The sequence below is a fragment of the Antennarius striatus genome, chromosome 22 (assembly GCF_040054535.1).
Source record: "Antennarius striatus isolate MH-2024 chromosome 22, ASM4005453v1, whole genome shotgun sequence".
In the NCBI taxonomy this organism is placed as follows: Eukaryota; Metazoa; Chordata; class Actinopteri; order Lophiiformes; family Antennariidae; genus Antennarius; species Antennarius striatus.
Window position 1 is genome coordinate 4,226,914 of NC_090797.1, and position 21,918 is coordinate 4,248,831.

At 42.5% G+C, this 21,918-nt stretch overlaps 1 protein-coding gene across 4 annotated transcripts in view; it reads left to right on the forward strand.

Annotated features, from left to right (window-relative positions):
- Window positions 1–21,918, forward strand: part of wnt5b (wingless-type MMTV integration site family, member 5b) — a 67,047-nt gene that overhangs the window by 15,786 nt on the left and 29,343 nt on the right. For 2 of the 4 annotated variants that reach the window (XM_068306682.1, XM_068306683.1), the window contains exons 2-3: window positions 18,932–19,012; window positions 20,288–20,382. In XM_068306682.1, coding sequence (XP_068162783.1) covers window positions 20,362–20,382 — 21 coding nt within the window. In that variant the 5' untranslated portion in view covers window positions 18,932–19,012; window positions 20,288–20,361. The remainder of the gene's footprint in view (window positions 1–18,931; window positions 19,013–20,287; window positions 20,383–21,918) is intronic. The other 2 variants (XM_068306684.1, XM_068306685.1) reach the window with 1 other exon arrangement.

The following is a 21,918-nucleotide window of genomic DNA, read 5'->3' on the forward strand; positions in this document are numbered from 1 at the left end:
GGGATGATTGGGATTGTGGCAGTGGGATTAAGTTGCTTATTTGCATATGAAGAATGGAGGGAAGAAAGAGAAAATATGGCCAATCTGCATTGCGCTGCTGGCATGAAAGCATGGATTGGGGACAAAGAAATTACAGAGAGAAAGTTGATTTCTTGTCTGTTAAGGAGCCCCTTTGTGTTTGGTTTGCGGTTCGGCATTCTGTGAATCGATATCGGAAAATCTTGACACTTACATTTACATTTTTCCCACATTAAATTGATGTTGTTATGCAGAATGCAGGCATTACAAAGACTGCAAATGAGCTTCGATTCCCAAATGAGTAACAACGCGGAAAACACAAGAAAGCACTCAGAGAGCAAAGACCTCTGCAGTCACCACTGCAACCGGAAAATAGTTTCACAAAAGTCCGAAAGGACAATTCCTGTCTGGACTTGGAAAACCCTTTTTGAGTGTGCACAATAAGAGCATTCCACTTTTTTTTTTAACTGCTGTGTCATTACCCCCAGCATATGGCAGGATGACATTGCTTTGCTTTAATCTGCCTCATGCCAAATTAAGGAATGCAGATATCCCAAATCCAGGTTGGGATTTCGTTGATTGATTCCGCCTATTGGAAGGACAGATCAATAAAGCATCTAACTCTATCTAACATGCTCTATTTAAGTATTGCTTTGTTTCAACACATCAACAGGGAGGATGGAGTAGAGCCGTCGCTCCTTGATAGAAGGGAACTGAGGTGTTTGGGCTGTGTGATGGGGATGCCTCCAGGGCACCTCCCTTTTGGAGGTTTTCTGAGCGTGTCCAACTGGGAGGAGACCCAGGGGTAGACCCAGAACTCGCTGAAGGAATTACTAATTTAATCTGTGCTGGGAACGCCTCTGGATCCCCCAGGAGGAGCTGGAAAGTGCTGATGAAGAGAGGAGTGATGGGAATATCCCTCTTGGCCAACCGCCACCCTGACATGACAATGGATGGATGGATGGATGGATGGATGGATGGATGGATGGAGAAGGAAAAGCAAACCTTCCATGAATTAACTGTAAACCTCGGATTTTGATTTTGTCCATCTACAGCAGGGTTTTATTTTGAAATATCAGAGAGAACTCAAGCCACAGTGGAGCTTTTAATTTGAAACAGCTGACGTTTATTGTATTTTTTTAATTAGCTAATTCAATCTGAACTGTGCTTCAGAAATTTAAGTGTTGTCATGAGATTTGTCTGGATTAAAGGGAAACAAGAACAGAATGAATTACACTCTCTCTCTGTCTCTGTCTCTCTCTCTCTGTCACACACACACACACGGACACACACACACACACACACAGACACACACACACACACACACACACACAAACACAAAACAACCTGCCAGAACAATCGCTCTCATGACAACCTGGCACCCGAGTGTGTTTTCAAGCACAGGTCAGTAGTTTAGTGTGTGTTTCTCTTCTCTTTTGCATCGCTCTGCTCTTTTCCTCTTTTTCTTCTTCTCTTCTGTTCTGCATAGGTAACTGTTCTCAGCCCTCTTCCCTCAGGTGGAAAAAAAAAAAAGAGAGCGAGAGAATGTTGAATAAATCCAGCAAAGCAATAACAAATGTTTTTAAGAGAGAGAGAGAGAGAGGGGGAGGGAGGATGTGGAGGGAAGGAGGGAGGAGTGTGAGAAATGTGAGTGAGAGAGGGTGATAGAGCGAGAGGGAGAGAGAGTCTCTCTGATCTCTCTCCTGGTGGGAGCTGGTCTTGGCATGTAGCCAGAAAACCCCAGGACACACACGCACGCACGCACACACACACACACACACACACACACACACACACAGACACACACACACACACACATTTGGGTCTAGGCCTGCTCCAGGGCTTTGTTGATTATTTCTGCTGGGAGGATCAAAGATGTCAAAACCCCTCCTCCATCCTTCACCTGTCTGCCTATCATCTGTTTGTTCAACGGATGGATGGATGGATGGATGGATGGATGGATGGATGGATAGAATTTAATTCTAATCACTTGGTCTAAAACCTTTTAATACCTCCTTACATGACATTATTGTCCTATACAACCACTTTGTTGAATTTTGTCCACTCCGCTGTTGTAATTAAGTGTAAACAGACGCCTCTGGTGTGAAGACGTCTTGCCATAGATCGCTTTTCATTATCAGAGCAGCAGCCATCAAGACCACAGGACAGAAACATGAGTTATTCATTCATTTGATTCATAATGAGACACAAAAGCAGATAGAAATGTTGCCAGGCTACCAGTCTGACTGGATTCTAACTTGCCTTCATTTTCATAGGATATTTGCATAGCGACAGCAAGGTTTAGAGGGAAATAATCTAAACATCGACGGCGTCATGATTTTATAGTCATTACATGGTGCCACCACCATTTGTTGCATAATGGCACAACATTAGAGCAAAGAACTACTGGCTGTTTAATGTGACATTTAAAGTCTGGCATTATTCCTGTTTTAGGACTGCTTGTTCTTCTCTTGAATTTAACCTTCAGCCATTTAACTCCAGAGATCTTTTTTGTCTATGTTATTATGAATCGTTTCACGAATAGTCTTCCCATTAAATGCTGGCATTTTTAAAAGCAGATTTTTAAAAAAAAAAAGTTTTATCAGAGCTTACAAGTATTTCCCAGCTCGGTCTGAAATCTCAGGCTTCTGGGATGGAGTATTTGGATGGGCACGGAAAGGGAGAAGCACTCAGCTTCACTATTGATGATTGATAATAGTGAGTATTTTCCTGCAGACTGGGCGCTTTGAAAAAGCTAAATCCTTAATATCATTTGATTCTACGCCAAAATGTGTCTTGTAAAAACACTAACTCAGAAAGTACGTGACGGCTGAAGGCGGGAGAGCAAAACATGAAAGACCAGGCTAATGCTAAATGTGTTGTACATTATTCAAGTCTATAAATCTGGATTTTGGTGTTTACATGCAACTTTTCATGTCCAGACTAAACTCGGGCTTTCAGTAGTCAGGAAAGCTGAGTGGGCTCAGGCGCCAGACTGAAAGATTGACTCCCTCCTGGGCAAAAGAGGGCTTCTGGTCTCCAGATGGAGATCCCCAGATGGTGGCTTCAAATCTCGCTGCTGACAGATATTTTACCTGCAGCTTTTATCCCGTTTGATGAAGATGCTGAGACCTCCTTTGAGTGTTCCTTGAAAAGGTGCATGCAACCCATGATTTAATAGGTTGAGGAGAATTTCTTTCAATAATGAACAATCTCTGTAGTTTAATTTCTCTCGTGGCGAGGGTTTTGTTTCTGTCTGCGGACGCATTTTGCGTCAGTTTGTCGGCGATTCACTTGGGCTAAAAGTGAAAGGCAACAGTGCTTTTGGGTTATGTGCCACAGAGTTAATGTTTAGACTCAGTGCAGTCAGTGGTCTTGAACAAATATTTGAGCTTTAACTCCTCAGCCGGTTTTACATTGACCCTGAAAAACAGCATATGGGGAAGTAACGGGCGCTTTGGGAGCTTACAATAAGAAAGATATGAACGTAACTCAGATTCAGGATGTCGTCCCATGTCTGGTGAAATAAGCTTCTCGGTCAGATTGTTTTCTCGATGTTTGTCTAATTGAGGACAAATGTCAAGACGTTGTGAAGTTATGTGAGGGTCATTGTGTGAGTTCACAGAGGGGAGTTTGTATCTGTGGATGGAGTTCAGAGAAACACCAACAGCTGCCTTCAGGAAGGTCAGAGCCGCTCTGTGTTCGTACCACAGACAGTCTGGAGACAGGCTAACATCTTCAGCTGTTGTTTGAACCATAAAAGAGTCATCACTCACTCCGTCTTTTCTACCTTTGCTCATCTTTACTCAGAATGCCAATTCCAAATCATCCTCCCTTTAATCGACCAAAAGTTCACCTCCTTTCCCTTTTTTTGTTTTTTTGCTTCCTCTTGGAATTAGGCGTATTCCTGGAGATTTCCTCCCTGCCTTCTTGTCCTGCATCTGAAGTAATTGCAGCAGCGAGCAGCATCCTGAATCAGCTACTTGTGAATTCTCTCCGTCTGTCTCTCTCTTTGAGCCGCGGAGCCTGGAGGTCTAACCTCCAGTTGAACTCCCATAGCTTTGAGTATGAGCGTGTCTGTCACCTGTGACCCACAAAGAATCCACCCATCCATCTATCTATCTATCTATCTATCTATCTATCTATCTATCTATCTATCTATCTATCTATCTATCTATCTATCTATCTATCTATCTATCTATCTATCTATCTATCTATCTATCTATCTATCTATCTATCTATCTATCTATCTATCTATCTATCTATCTATCTATCCATCTTTCCATCCATCTGTTTGTTGTCAGAGGCCCCACTGCCTCAGGCCGGATATATGGATCATTAAAGGACCGCTACCCCCCAATACACACACACACACACACACACATACACACACACACACACACACACACACACACACACACACACACACATACAAAAGGAAATACCAAATTACGGGGGCCTCTCTCTCACTCTCATCAAACAATGTCTGATTGTTTTGTTCCCACATAGGAGAGTCAAACTTTTATTGGGTATTAAAAAAACTTTCTGACTGTTGCTGTCGGTGACCATTCAAGTCGTTTCAGCCCCTGTGCACATATGTGTAACCTTACAGTATGTATGAATATTTCCAGATAGTGTTATTGCTGTTTATGTGATCTCAAACAATCACAGATCATTTCACATATTTGCATACGAAGTGACAAATGAAAGAGAAAATCCGAATAGTGTTTCCAAGTCTCTGTATTTCTTCTAGAAAAATGAGCATCGCTCTTTCTTTAGATACTCCCTCATTGGTTTCTGATTGTATTGCTCAAACATCCGATGCTTGTTGCTTTATTTTTTGATGATTTCTCCTTCTTCTTGCATATTGATATCAATCCCTTTGGAATAAGGTTCCCTTGCTGGTTCCTGAAAATAAAAATGTTGTAAGCATCTCTGTGGTTTACTTGTTGTTGTTTTTTCTCCTTTCTTTCCTCATGATGAAATATTAGTCCTGGGTTGACAAATTCTCACATTGCCTTACATATAAGATGTTTTCTATTGCTGCTTCCAGTTCCTGCAGGAAAAATGATAAAAAGCCATTACAGAATATAATGTAAGAGCCTCCTCATCACTGTGAAACTTTAATTGCTATATTTTTTTCCCCTCATTCTCGCTTTGTGGACTGCATGGGTTGTTGTAACTGAATAAAAAAACAGTTTCCATATGGCTGTCATAAGTGTAGTAAAAGCAGTTTAAATTATATAATATTCAGATAGAAGAACCCTCCACCCAGGCAGCTCAGCATCCTCATTATGTCAATTCAAATAAACATAATAGTTCCATGAAAAAAAATACTGTAATCATCCTGTAATTTATTTTTTTAATTTTGTATCTAGATCATGACAGTAATGTACACAACAGTAATATAATGAATCGTCCTTGGGCCATACCATTTCAAAGCTCTGACATTAACACGGGTTCTCCTCATGTCAAAGAACGTGACTCCATCTCTTCATCCAGATCCACACAAAAAATTTGATTTGTGGTAAACTGTCAACCAATTTTTTGGTAAATTCTGATAAAAAAAAAGTAAAAGGTGGGTGAACTGGTGAAAACATAATCTCCATGGTGAAGGTAATTTACATTCTAACATCTTTGTTAATAATTTTGCCGGCAACAGGCACAAAACTTAGATTAGAAGGATTATGTCCAGTTCTTGTTTAAAATAATGCCAATCTCTTGTAGTACTGGATTATGTAGGTGATCAGTAGATTCACGTCAGACATTACAAAATTTAGATTTAGATAGCAGCAAAATAATTGTTGGCATAAGAATGAATTGTATAAAAAAAGAAAAGAATGAAGGCATGGTACATGGATAGAGACACAGCAAGCAAGCAGAGAAAGAAGAAAAGCCGTGTGTGTGTGTGTGTGTGTGTGTGTGTGTGTGTGTGTGTGTGTGTGTGTGTGTGTGTGCAAGCACGCGCACGCGCTGGAGGTGTGCCAGGGAGCCTGCCAGCCAGCAAGACTGAGCTGCAGGGCCCCTGCTGGGGGTGGAGGGTTCAGGCGAGCCCCCTGCCTCCACTGGCCTACTGGAGCATGCTGGGAAAGAGCGAGAGAAGTGGAGGGAGGGAGAGGGGGGAGGGCAAATATGGAGAGATGGATGGAGAGAGAGGAAGGGAAGACATGATGGAGGAGTAGAAGTGAAGGGGGGGAGGCAGACAGCCATGGGCGGAGGAGGAGGTGATGTTGATGTTGATGCAGACGGAGAGGTAGAAGAGGTGAACCCAGGGCTGGAATGTGAGAAGAATGCAGGGAATGGGGAGTTTTCCTCTGGTTGGAGAGAGCTGGAGGAGGACTTGGGAGGGAGGCAAGTCCTGGAGACCCAAAGCACTGAAAAACGCTCCCCTAATTTATTCCCTCCCGCCCTCACTCCTTCACTTGAACTCCTGTGTAGATGCTCAATAGATCCAGATGTGCTAAGTGACTTTTCTCTCACATGGTTCCATGAAGTTGAACCAGTTCAAACGATGATATAAATATACTTAGAAAAACAGAATACTTCTTTGTCTGTCTTTTGTGTATTTTTGTGTATAATCAAAGTACACCATTCTGCAAAGGCAAAAATCCAGAGGTCTGTAAGCTAGCAACAAAGGTAGTAGTAGTACCAAACCAGATGCACATGCTCAAGGAAGAATTACATGGGAAACCCATAACTGGATTTCAAAAGCAGATAGCAGCCGTTAGCAGCTAACTCAAAGAAAACAAGGCAGTCAGAGACAGCAACATCCCGCGGCTAACCCTGACCTACTTACAGGGTAGGTCAGGGTACCCTAAAAGTAGTACCTCACAAGTGTGTAGCTTTGACCTTTCAGGGTAGGCCAAAGCTGTGCACTAGCTTTGACCATAGATCAAAGTGCATAGGTAGATCAAAGCACCAGCTTTGATCTATGGTCTTACTCACACTGGCCTTCTCCCTCGTCTTTCTATCTTATCCAGTTCCTGAGCGTACAAAAGTTGAAATTTGACCTTGACCTAATTTTCTAGAGGTCAAGGTAATCATCTCATTTTCATCCCTTTTGCCGCCTGAATAATGTGCTTCTTGTTGCGTCTTTTTATCTGCGAGGATATTTGGTGGACTAAGGGACGAACACACGAACACTGACAATTACAATACATCACTGCTTTGAAAACAGATGTCTTCAAATGACGGAGACAATGCAAGATCCAGGATGTCATCTTCCAGGCAGAAGGTGAGATCACACACTATCTCACAGGGAGAGGAGATGATTGCTTTTGTAGCACCTTTTTTGCACCATCTCTGTCTAAAAATGGCTGTTTGACACAGTTCAGGTATCTGGTTAGCACTTAGGAGCTTTCAGATGTGTCCACAGTGTTCAGCTGTATCGTGCATTTTTGTCTGGATTGGTTGTCTGGATTTGTCAAACAGGTTCCTGTCCATATTGGCTTAACTTCTTAAATGACAACATTTCAACACTTTTTGTTATTGTTGAACAAAAATCTTAAATGACAGCTGAAAACTCGTGTGTAGAAAAATGTGTCATCTGCATAAAACAATATAAAATACAGTGATCCCCGACATGGATGCCAAACAAATCTTAATTGTGATAAAGAATCACTCTAATCTGTTTTTTTTTCTACTATAATATTCTCATATATGATTATAGTAGAAGCATTGTGGGTATATGTGTGCACCTTTAGTCACTTCCATTTCCTCATTCATCCTGAATACTTCCCAGAGGTTTGCCCTTTGTGCAGGATATTTTTAAGAGGAAAGACCGCAGGGCCAAGGGGGATCAGGAGGAAGCTGGGAGATGAAAGCAGGGAAGAGCGCTGGAGTACAGGGACAAAATCTCCAGGGTCAGTGGAGTGTAAATGAAAAGGGTGGTAAGATTCGAAGGAGGCTTTCATCTATTTGTTGAGTATGATGGCATCAGGTGATAAATGACAAGCTCATCGTTTATCTATATTTCCAATACAGGAAGTACTACAGCTAACTGAGTTGACACAGCATTATGATTACCAATAATCTTTTATGATATCAAGATACCCCACCGACAAAACCTTGGTGTTGTAATCGATCTCCACATTTTTGTAGCCTGGAAATGTTTTCAGCCCTTCTCTCCTTTTCTAGCTCTTTGTTCTTCTTTTTTTCCTTCCCCACTTGTTCTGTTCGTAAATTGGCATGACTGTTGAGTCGTACTGCCAAAGCTTCCCAACACAGCAGGAAATCTCTGTTTCTTCCTCTACCTCAGTCCCTGGGGGGATCGGTGAGACATTCTCTTATTTGTCCTTTTTTATCTGCATATGTAGCCACTTGTGTGTTATATGTGTGTGGGGGGGGGGTTTTCATGTGTGTGTTGCCCGTGCAGCTCTGGCAAAACAACTCCATCCCCCCCATGTTTCCAATCACTGTCGCTCTCATCCTGACAACAATCCTTTTAGTAGAAAAAAGGAAAAACCGTGCAGGGAAGAATGGAAGCACGGGAGGGAATACTGTATGGAAAGGGCAGGAGAAGGAGGAGCTGAAATGAGCATCTGAAGAAGAGAAGAAAGGCGAAGGTAGGGAGGCAGAGATAATAATGAGGGATGGTAAGAAAAAAGGCCAGAGAGGTGAGGGGGAGGTGAGAGGTGTCAAGTGTCACATTTACACATGTATGGAAGAGAGGAGGTGGGTGAGGGAGGGGAGGTCATGGAGGTAGACTAGCACTGTGTTGTGACAGGACAGTGTTACCACAAAAATCAATAGGCTTGTCTGCACTATGGCCGTGTGTGTGTGTGTGTGTGTGTGTGTGTATGTGTGTGTGTGTGTGTGTGTGTGTGTGTGTGTGTGTGTGTGTATAGCGAATCTGAGCTTTAATTGAAGTTTTGTGTCAAGGCCGTAGTAGGACAGTATAAAGGATGTTCAGCAGATGTATTAACATTTCATTCACCTCTACTCCTCAGAGCTCCCTGTTCTTTGTGTTTGAGATGTCTTTGTGTTGGTCTGTTTTTTGTCCTGCTAGAATATAGATCACTGAAAACGGGGGGGGGATCACAGTTGTATCGTGGCGTAAGGATTCAAGTCTGCATTTGGAACACAGACTTTGGGCGGACTTCGTCACTTTGCTTCAGCGTTGGTTTCAGATGCGTTTCAGGACGTTCTTTCCCATTAGATGGTGTTACTGCCTCAGGGTGGCTGACTATCGTATGATGGTGTTGGCCATTGCCGTTGACATTACTCGTTCATTGATTTTGATATTGCATAAATCAATGTGTTTAGGCATTTCCTCGTTGCCAGATCGTTCATTTGGCTGAACCCAAAGAAATAAAAATTCATTTCTGCATTTAAAACCAACAAAAAAACATCACAATTTGAGTTTGTTTTTTTTAAAGTGCACCAAACAGAATGGTTTTACATACATTCCTGGAGCCAAAACATTCCAGAATTATGTGCATTTTCTGTGACATCATCTTGGCTTTGTTACCTAGCAACAGTATGGAAACAGCCAGGTATATAATTTGAAAACAGAATCATACGATCTGAAAAACATAAAGCAAACTAAACTCTAGACGAAAGAAACAGTCTTCAGGAATCTCTCGCAGACTTCTTGACAGCTGGAGAACTGCGCTACCTAAAAACAAAGGAAAACATACAAACTAAAGCGAGAACAAACCAGCGAGGCGAGAGAAAACAGGAACAATTACTGAAAGAGGAGCATGAGAAGCAAAAACAGATGAAGTGCCACCTCAAAGAGGTAAAGAATATCACTTAGCCACACTAGAGGCTCGTCAGGGTGAAAGGAATCAGGACAGTGAGTGAAAGACAGGAAGAGTGAAGGTGAACTTAAAAAATAAAGGTTGATATAAGTAAACCCTTCTTTTTTTCATAAAACAGGAAAATACACACAACAATGAATCTAGTCACGCACATGTGTGCGTGTTTGCGTGTGTGTGTGTGTGTGTGTGTGTGTGTGTGTGTGTGTGTGTAAGGTCGATCAAACCAGTTTATTTGTCAGAAGAGGCAGAAGGCAGGGCAGAAAGAAGCAGTTGTTATTTAACATTCATTCTAAATGTTCTCTACTCATATAATATTCATGACGTAGTGAAGAACAACTGAAATACAAAAAAAAAAACAGAAAGAGAACAAAAGCAGAGTTTTGCTTTAGTGTCGCTTTGTGTTTTCACTTTTTCCTTTCTTCTCCATCGGTGACAGTATTCTCCTTGTTTCCATCAGGCTCATCCCTCTCTGATTCCTTCCCTCCCTCACCCTCACCCTCCCTGCAATCCATCTCTCAACCTCTGATTCCCCTCTTTTCTCCATACTTGTCACACTCACACACACACACACACACACACACATACACACACACTGACGCACACATACAAACACACACACAGACACACAAACTGAGGCTTGCTGACACTTAAACTAAGTGCACTCACACACACCCTATTCCCTTTCTCCCTCCTCTTACCACCCACACAGAAATGAGGACACATTCAGGCCACAAAACACACACACATACATGGGATACCCCACACACACACACACATCTTACTTTCAGCACTTTCTTCTTTAACATACTCAGCAAGATCAGATGTCAACTCAACTGACACAACACACAGAGGCTTTATTTTTCTTTTCACCACGCTCTGTTTCCTCCTCTGTCTTATAGAATATATGCATTTTTAAAAGCCCTCCTTCAGCACCAGCAGAGAAATGCTGGGTCAACCTCTGTGCGAGCAGGAGTCAAGAGAGGGGTAGAGGAGTCAGAGAGGAGACGAGGAGAAGAATTTTTTATGTAGGATTTAGCATCAAAACATTAAGCACAACATTTAGCGACACATGGATTCAAAGAGCTTTTTTAGAGCACGCATGCAAAGACACACACATGCACACACACTGAGGGGAACATGAATAAATGATTTTCATGCACTGACAAAAAAAACAAACCCTAACAGTCAGGACGCTCTCACATACATGCATGCATTTTGTATTCACACGCTGGCAAAGAAATACAGCACGCACACACATGCACTTAAAATTAAATTACATGCATATTTTCATGCAGGCTACATGCGATGACATGAACGCACACGGGAACACACGCTCCTCCCGCTCCCACTGACATGGAAGATGTCATGACATTATACGCACACACACGCTTGTCACGTTCACATGCACAGGACATGGAGCTGCACGATCTATGTAATGCATGCTTATATATGGTAAGGCTTTATCATCTGATTAGATCCACAAGGAGATATGAAGATAAATAAACTGGAAACTTACTACTCAAGCTTTTTCTTTAAATGTGCATGCATGAAAATGTGAAATATTTATGATATAAATCAAACCACAAAGAAAAATTAAGTAGAAAAACTACCTTATACAGCTGCACGATATAGTCACACAGTATATTTGTGGTGCCCGACAGTGTGCCTATGAGCAACAGCCAAATTGCAGGACACACATGGTCACGCAAAGAACGTCACTGCTGCTTGATACAAAGAATTTGCAAGATTCTCATTTTTTTTGTGACTAATCTAGAAGAGAACTCTTTTCTTGAAACATAAATTTTAACATGAGAAATACTACATTACAGAGACGTAACACAACAGCACCTTGCTCAAGGGCACGGTGGCAGAATCTAGTAAGGAAATGGAGAGCTTCTTTTTTTTATTCATTCCTTTCACCTTTGGGCATCTGTTTCCCCCTGACAGATATATTAAAGTGCAGGTTGGCATTAGCATAGCTAGCCTTGTTAGCACTTTACATTGGCTTCCATTCACTGTATGCAGCTGAATCGAAAGCATAACCCCATTTACCTATAGCACAACACACACCTTAACCCCTACCCTTTCTTATTTGACCTCCTTTGTCCCCTTAAGGGATTCTGGTCGAAAGTCAGGGTTTTTTTTCCTGAAAAGGTCCCTTATGTTAATAAAAACATTTACACACACACACACACACACACACACACACACACACACACACACACACACACACACACACACACGCACACACACACACAGGCTGGAGACTGTACGTTTGGTCTGCAGGGTGTGCACAGCAGGGAGGAATCAGCCGTATGGCAGACATGAGGACGGAGCCAAATATGGCTCATACACATGGTGTGTGTGTGTGTGTGTGTGTGTGTGTGTGTGTGTGTGCGTGTGTGTGTATGCGTGTGTGTGTCCACACTGCCCTGAGTGTATGTGCATGCGTTTGTGTGCAAGGGAAAAAACAGAAACACAACCTCCATGTTCACATGTGTACACGTGGAATGACGCCACCGGTATATTCTACACCCCTCGCTCAGACCACCGAACATGGACTGGGTGTTTTGTCTACTTTGGGTGCAACAACTTTTGTCTGTAGATGATTTGATTGGACATAACTGGAAAAGAGCGGATTGGAAAATTAAAATTTTAGCGGAAAATCCACCATCGAGGACAAATTAAAGCTGAGGTTTGACTCAGACTAGAACACATCTTTTCTTTCCCATTTTTTTATTCTTTATTTTTAACAGCCACGGTGACATTTCTCAATTCCTGGAAACATTCCGGGGGGGGGTAGGGGAGGGCATGGATTTTCCTAATTAATGATTGCACAGCCATCATCCTGTGATGGGTAGCAGACACCACCACCACTGAGTCGCCGCTTTTAATTTTGAATCCCACCGCAGCCAATCAAGTTGTTTTCCTCTGTTTACGTTGCTTGGCAACTTGACATAAAATAGTAATCCTACTAACTTGGATGAATATAGTAGCAACAGAACCCGGGGCACATCCACTGTTCGTGCTGTTTTCGGAGTATATCATGGACTTAAACGATTGTAGTGCAGGTGTAGGCTGACAAAACTGGCGTGACCACATCTATTTCATGTGTAAACAGCATTAAATATATTTATTTGCATCGGGCTGGATACGCTCTAAATGAAGACTGTAGCCATTTTTGCACAGAGATCCTGCAGCGAAGACTTTTCCCACCAATGCATTAGCATAATTTTCTATAACATTCCAGCATTATATAAGCAAATAAGGCCTGACACGTGGTATAATGCAGCCGTCTGGTGTGATGATGGATATGTTGCAAAAGAGCATGGCAACAACAATCAGAAATGTTTCCTGTTTTACCTGATGGATCATCTCATCCTCCGCAGGGCGAGGGGCTCCAGGACCACTCTCGCCAATTTTGAAGACATTTTCAGTGATTTCCTTCTTCTTTGAGGTCGCAGCTAACTGCTAACTGCTTTTTAAATTCTCCTCCTTGTGGATCGCATCAGTGACAACTTGTCAGATGTGTCAATAGGGGTAGAATCTCACTTTTCAGTTTCACTTTGAGGTGCAAAAATTGTCCCGTCTTGAACAAGCTGTGTAAACGGAGCACATGGCAAAGAGCTAATATGAAATACTCTAAAATTCTGCGCTTCGATCTAAAATGAGCCAAGGACACAAAAATATATATGATAACCCTACAGAAAGAACATGCAACACCCACATAAAGATGTTTCTAAATGTTGCAGATCATTAAGGAAAGAAAGCAAGAAGGAAAGAAAGAGAATGAAGGAGAGAAGGAGGGTGGATAGACAGCAGTCCCTGTGAACCTGCATAGACAAGCTCAGCCAAGCTGCTTTGGTGAGACAGAGTGGGAGAAAGCGAGGATGTTTTGACAGCTCCGAGCCATCACAGCAGCAGAAGGCAGGCTGAGCGTGTGTGTGTGTGTGTGTGTGTGTGTGTGTGTGTGTGTGTGTGTGGAGAGGGGGGTGTGTGCAGGTGTTTGTGTGCTCGTGCACGCACTGCGTTGGTGTGTGCATGTGCGTCTGCATGCTCACAAGACTAAAGGCAGAGACGGACAGTGATGTTTCTACTGATTCGGAGACAAAGGGAAGAAAGGGAGTCTAGCACACCGTGGATGAAGGACAAGTAAAAAAGATGTGTGGCTGTATCTGTGTGTGGCGTATAGAAATGCAGGTATACATATTGATACGTGTTACCTGTACATGTTAGGGGATCATTCTGGTTCACGAAGAACAGATCCTCCTGATTAGAAGAGGGGGTTCACATTTTCACCATATTTTCTCTTGGTCGCCGTCATCGTAAATGAAATCTGTCCGAGGCTTGAACATCTCCTGCTCCAGCCAGTGAGCAGGTAGAGTTGAGGTGTCTTGCCCAAGGCCACCTTGACCTGACTCTATTCACTTACACTTTGGAGTTTGTTGCTCTTTTTGGGGGGGAATTGCACACTATGGTCACCAGATGTAGTCGCTAACTACATCTATGTGCTGTTTGGTGCAGAGCGGGTCGCCTACAGTAAATCGTGGAGATTCCTGATAGTGATGAGAGTGAAACAAAACTCTAACGCTAGTGTGATCTTATGCTAGTGACGCATTTAAAACTCATGTGGGGAGCTGCAGTTGTATGATCATTCTGGAGGTTTTCTAGAGTTCATTAGAAGTAGTCATGTGATCCACTGGGAGTTAAAAGACATCAATTACAGATGTTTTAAATTCATGGTCTGTAGCATTTTTAGCATCTCTTAGCATGCACTAACAAAATGACAAATGTACAAATTTTTCCAAAACCCAATCTTATTGTGACGCCCGTCTCATACATTTCCATTGTTTCTGTGTTTTACCAGCAAATACAGGCAAACGAACAAGCAGAATATGTGTTTTCTGTTTGACAAGAGTGTGTGTCAGACGTAAGACGGTTGTCATCTCAAGCACCGATATGATTGGAGGATTGTGTGTGTGTGGGTGTGGGTGCGTACTGTCATGTGTGTTAACAATGTAACCTCATGTCCCCTCGTGTCAAAACCAGGCTAAATCAAGTCAACCGTGCTGTGTGTGTTGTTTGTGTGTGTGTGTGTGTGTGTGTGTGTGTGTGTGTGTGTGTGTGTGTGTGTGTGTGTGTGTGTGTGTATCCGTGTGTGTGTGTATCCATGTGTGTGTGTGTGCTTGTGTTTGTGTGCCAAGCCAGATCAATATGAACTAATCAATAGGAGAAGACAGCTAGAAGGACCTTGGGGATGGCAGACACACACCTGGTGCACACACACACACACACACACACACACACACACACACACACACACACACACACACACACACACACACACACGCAGACAGGCCCTCTTTGTATTCCATCCTCAGTTTCACTCTTTATCTTCTCTCACTCCACCTCCGACGTCTCTTTCTCGATGCCTCTCTACAGTCTGTTGTTAAAATCTTTTACTCTCACAAACACACTTATTATGTCAAGTTTTTGTCTCACTCTGTTAAGCATGGAATCATATATATCATCGTCTAATTTTCTCGCTCTTCCTCCCCTCCTTCTTTTGCCTCATCTGCCTGCATCAACAATCAGATTTGGTTTGTTGGTTAGAGTTGTGAAGGCTGATTGTTATTTCTCGCGTCTTCTTCTTTTCACAAAAACCCAAATCACGTCTGACTTCTCAAGCCAAACTCACACGACTCAATATTAAAGGCACGCTGCGTTCAGGCTGCAACCAAACCTGGATGTGCAGGGGGATTTTTATTCCAATCTGATCACATCTGTGGAAAGATGAGGTCTGCGACACTCCATGGGGAGGAAAGTTCACTTTCACATAGTTGCATGCATCCATCATGTGCTGCATTTGATGTACAACGCATGCTTGTGGTATAATATATGGAAGCAAAGTAGCTGATACGGATTTTATTTGAAAATACTCCATCAAAGCCTTTAATGTTCTGAATTCTCTTCTCTTTTTTGAATTTCCAGGTCAGTTTTGGGTTTTAGGGCATCTGCTTTGTAAAGGTTTCTTTTCCATTCAATGCAGATTTATGTAGTTGTAGATATTTTAGGTAAGATTACCTGAAAGTTGGAGCCAAACGGCACAAGAAGCAAACAGATGAAACAATGAATGATTTGACTATATGTTTGCAAATTTGCAAACCATTAATCGGGGTTTTCAAAGTTAAGTATTCAATAAGTTCACTTCTTGCAAAACCTGAAATATCTCAATATCTCGTCATTGGATGGGCTGCTGTATAAAAACATCCATTCTCACCTTTAATTATAATAACTTTCAGTTAACCTGATTTGCCACAACTCCAGTGATAAAACAAGACATGGGCTGTGAGAATAGTTTGCGACCTGAGTCGTAGCTTTGAGCTCTGTTTTCTCAACACGTTGCCAAGCCTTCTTAAAAAATGTGTGCAGTGCAAATCTAGCTTTGGCTAAACGGTGAATTGGCAGCCTGGTAATCGTCGGGCAGCGCCGCAGCTCTGGTGGCCTCTCTGGGTCTGAGGTGCTTCCAGTTCAGTTCACTCTACATGCAAATTGAAACTGTAATTCATTTACTGGGAGATAAGAGCAGCACTCTGTCTCAATAACGCCTTCATAGATTGAATATTGAATGAAGTTTTGATGGGGATTATTTCTATGGTGTCAGTGTCCACTTTCCGAGCTGAAAGGATTAAACGGAAAGTGACCCGGCTCAGATTCGCTGTGCGTGCAATGAAGTTCTGACCTGTTTGGACACTTATTTTCTTAAGATTCCTTTTTCTTGTTTATTATTTTATCTAATTTAATTGTTGTTCCAAACATGGAATCACTCAGTCATCTAATGATATTCTAATGCTACATCCATGCTAACACTCGCTTCTCCGTCCGGCTCCACGCTTTTGGGTCTTATCAGGAATCTTATTTGGATGCTGCTTCCACCTGTTCTTCGTCTCTCCTCCTCCTCTCTCTTGCCATCCAAACACTCCCAACGTCTCCCCAAAGAAATCTGTAACAAAAAAAAAATCTCATTCTTGTTAACGCGGTGAAATCTTTCTGTTCCGATGCAGCGATTCCTGTCAAACAGGCGATAAAACCCCACGCGAATGTTGTGCTGTAACTTCCTGTCTTCCTTGCCCATTTCCTGTGTTTGAGAAAACCTTGACAAATTTTAAACAGAGCAAAGAAAAAGAAAAAGTTTCTCTTCATTGATGCCTGAATGACAAGCTGAACTGACAGGAAGCCGGCAGAGAGAGACACCGACACAACTGTCTGTGCACATGCATTATGCACACACAGACAGGAAGCACACACGAGCGCGCCTCACCTCCCACGCTACCAAAACACTATCTCACCTGACAAATTAGAATGTGTGCGAGCCTGCTGCTTTTTGACATCGCAGGTATCTGTCACATATCTGTCAGAGCTTCACATCGGTTTCACATGGAGACAAAGAAACCTAAAATGAACCCACATCACCCCCTCGCCCCTCCGCCCCTGTCCGTCCCCCCCCCTCCTCTGTCATTCTCTGCTGGGTACTTTAGAGTGAGGTGGGAATATGGAGCAGAAGTCAACATCACATGCTGCATAACTCTCAGCCTCCCATTGTAATTGCTGAGGCATTTATAAAAAATTCAATAACATCGTCCATGGTTTGATTGCGAATGAAGCGGAGTCTTATATTTTCAAATTAAAGATTCATCGTGTTGTTTTCTCATCCAGACTGCTGGATCTAACGTTGATCAAGCAAAACTGTCTCGAATATCTAATGCCAGGTGTAAGAAATTCAGCAACAAGGATGACTGGAGGAACATGTCTCACATGAAAAGCACAAAAAATGGGAAAAAAAGAAGTATCAGAAAGACATTTCTGGGAATAATATTTCTATATGTCTAGAACTAACATTAATTGTGACCTAATGATCGGCCAGTTGAACATCAAAAAGTGTTAATAATGAAGAATGGGTGATTAATTCACTTAAGACTGAATACACAATAGCAGTGGGGTTTTGGTTTTAACATTATGAGTGTTGATCAATCATTTAATTCATTTATAATGTAAAATACTTCATATTCATTTTGGCTTTTTCATTGCAAACTTTTTTTTTCTTGCATTATTGGAAAATTGAATATCTTGAATTTTGTCTTGATCATATTTGTGACTCTGTCTTGTCATGAACTGACCATAAATATGCTTTTGTCACACCTTTCTCATAGCAGAAAAAAATGCGACGACACTGACTCCAGATCAGATTTTAATGGGTCCACAGAGCAGCAACTTTCTGCTGTCTCAACATCCCGGTGGTGCATTTGCCACCTTAACAATATGGGCGCTGTCTGAAAAAAATGACGACCGTGTCGGATAGAAGTTATCAATCAGATAATCAGATGAGCTGATAATGTTGATAAGTGAAAACGATATTTGAAGACAGTTGCAGAGAGAATCAAGATGTGCGTGGGCTGCCGCGTGTTTCCAGAGCAGTTCCCCTAGCCAGGATTGTTCTTGCGTGCGAGCAGAACAAGAACTAATTGTAATCCACCTACTTCTTTTTCAGAGAAAACTCATCAATAGCTAATCACCTGGGGGGAGGGGGTTGGTGATGATGTCACAGCTACTTTTTTGCAGCAAAGGAAAACTTCTGAAATAAGAAGGAATTATTTCTTACCATCGCCTAAATTCCCACCTTTGTTGGAAAGCAGCTCATTACTTCCTGAGGAATGTGCAGCAGAGGTGTGTGTGTGTGTGTGTGCCTGATGTCCAACTGAAAATAATTAGCTGGTCCTTTGGGCAGGAAAGTCTGAGAGAGGCAGAAACTGGATTTCTGCATCAACTTTTCAAATATGTGTGTAGGTTGTGCCAGCCATTGTTGGAATTTAGGCAGATTTCTGTTTGATGTGTGCATGTGTGTGTGTGTGTGTGTGTGTGTGTGTGTGTGTGCGTGTGCATGTGTGTATTTTAGCACAGCTACCCGACTTCTAGCAGCCCACAGTTAAACAGTGACTCACAGATTCCTCACTCTCTCCTCCTCTTAATCCCTTTCTCACCAACGTTTCTCATCTCATCCATCCAATATTTTTCCTCTCTCCTTTTTTAAAAAATTACTTTCCCTGGTTTTGTATATTTTTATATCTTACCTTTCTTTCTTTCTTTTGGTCTAGGTTGGGTGCTGACTGCAGCAGACTTGGGATTGAGTCTGCATCTGCCCCCTCTGTTCTCTGCCTGAGCGAGCTTTAAGCCCAGTAAGTTCTAATACCACCATATTGTGTTCATACTGTTATTTGCCTTTGAAAAATATGTAACTCCTTGCATGATTACAAATGTTCCAAAGGTCCTATTTGAATATCTCTATGGTTTCAAATTCCAAAGGGCTCACAAAATCTAATCAAACTTGTACAGACTAAATATGTGATTTAGTCCCAATTACAAACAATTCTTTTAACTGCCCAACTTTAATTGGTTGAGACAAGCAAAACTGGAACAGTAATGGGGATTTAAATTCCCTTGCTCTGCATAATCAGGGAATATATTACACACATGCAGTTGTAAGCAAAGTTATTCCAGCTCCATTGTGTATTAGGTTTATTGGCAAAATTTATCAGCTGTTTGCAATAACCAACCCAAACAAGAACATATTAAATAGCTCGATATAGCAGATATTACAAGTGCTTTTCCCAAATATAACACAAAATGCTGATTTTCCTGACTGCTGCAATCCCAGAATTATTCATTCTGTTAATGACGAGCATTTGTAGGATTTTTTAGAGACCCTTTAGCTGCTAAGACCTGCTGCAAATGTGCTAAAGCTAGACACCAGCATCTGGCAGGCTTCCTCGGGAATCTTGGCCCATTGCTCTTGAGCAACAGCCTCCAGCTCTGTAATATTCACGGGTTTATGTGCTGCAAACACCCATAATCAAAGCCCATCAGCGATTTTCTATGGGGTCTACATCTGGCGGCTGCTACGGCCGCTTTAGAACGATCCAAGACTTCAAGCCTTGGTGGACTTCTTGGTATTCCTGGGACCATTGTCCATGTGGAACATCCCATGAAAACCAAACATCATCTATTCCACAGATGATGAGATATTTCCTTTGGGGTTTCCCAGATAATTGATGGAATCCATCATACCCGCTACATGATGCAGGCTCCCAGTGCCCAAAGAAGCAAAGCAGCTCCAGAGAGACTTTGTGACTCTGCAGCTAAAATAGATCTGCGAAGGTTGATGCACTATTTTTAAAAGCTTCTGTGTAAACTCAGCTTTTATGAAAAAGGATAATCAGAGGCTGAATAGTTTTAAGACTGTAGCAGTCAGTTGATGTGGTTATTTCGAACAGATGAAAAGCAGTATATTTTGCAAATGAACAAATGGAGGGTGACTAGTTTTGGCTCTAATGTATGTAGAACACTTAGATATGAGAGGTCGTTTCAACGTTACGAGGCGCCCAAGTCAAAAGCAAGGCCAAATGTTCTTTACTGGAGCCGCTGATAAAAAAGATTTCCTGACACGTTCGCAGAGCCCCTCCGAGGTCCCCCCGGGACTTCAAAGAGCCGTCTACTGTACCTCAGCAACACCTCAACACCAGGTGCCATGGGAGAGGGGGGAAGGAGGGTAAGCAAAGGGGGGAGGCATGGAAATAGTCCAAACCGTGGAGATGGAAAAAGCGGTGAAGGACCTCCGTCGAGTCAGTGATGGAAAAAAGAGGGGCGACAATAGAGGGAGGTGGGCAAACAAGAAGGGGGAAAGACAGCTTAAGGAATAAGTTGAAATGAAAAAAAGATGTTGGATGACAGGCAGAGGCCAGAAAGATAGACAGACAGACAGACAGACAATGCCGCAGACATGGAGTCACAGCCAAAGACAGAGAGGCATGGGGGAGGGCGGTAACACTCCGCCACTAATACTCCTTCGACTTTGTTGTGAAGAACCCCGGTTCCCTTTTAGTGGTGAACTACTCCTTTAATGATAGCAGTAAAACAACACAGACACACTCACACACACACACACACACACACACACACACACACACACACACACCCACTGCCGTTCCTCTCTGCCTTCATAACGTGACAAGTCACAGTTCAACTTTTACAACTTGCGTGCTCTGACACACACCACCTCGCGCAAAAACCAAAGTTCAAATGAAAAGCAGCGTTTATGGCATGAAAAGGTTCGTCGGCGACCTATATGGGACAGAAACGCGGGCCCTTTGTCTAATCTTGTCGTCTGTGAGCTTTTGAATTAACTCGTTGAGAAGCTGTCAGTCACTCAGACGGGCAGGATACGTGGGTTTTGAAGAGAGAATTACACCGAGCAAGAAATACTCTTGACATGAAGCCATTTGTTGAGCGTTTTTGATCCCAGCTGCCTCACAGTGCAACAAGTGCAGGCGTTTTTTGTTTTTTTGCACGGCTGCCACATAATGAATGGAATCTGGCAGCGTTTGTGCCTTGCTCAATCTGTTGGGGAATTCATCCACACGTGGAAGTGAGCCATGCAGGGGAACTACGACAGCTTTCGGTCTCAGCCTCGAGTTTCTTGATTCCTCTTCCCGAGCTGTTGGGAAAAATCACGCCTGAACATTCAGTTTGGGTTTCTTTGTTGTTGACTTTTAAACTCCTTATCTTCTCGATCCCACCAATCGCCACGACAAGCCAAGCACGTCTTAAGAGGAATCGCGGAGAAGATTGATACCGCTGTCTTTGTTTGAATGTTTAACATGAAGCTACATGCAGCAGCTGTTAGCTTACCTTAGCATAAAGATTGCTAGCTCAAGAACAAACAGACTTCTATCCGGTAATGTTTGATCTGTACGAGAAACAGAAGAAGCAAGACAACAAGTTGTGGTTTTATGGAAGTTTTGCCCAAGCTAACCGACCAAGCTACCTGCCTCCTGGCCTCATCTTTGCATTCAGCGATGCACAAATTAGCTTTTGGTGATGCAAGTGAATAATTTTTGCGTCTCTTTTGGTGCGACATGTTCGTTATATTCCATCCTGTAGCCGTACATCCTGCTCTGTTGCTGCATAATGGTGGACACCCAGCAGTGAAACCCAAGAGCCCAGTTTACTGTCCACTCTCTATTCAAAAGGTAAATTGAGACTGAACCTTAGACAAGTTTGCATCCCATCTCAGAGGAAATTGCTT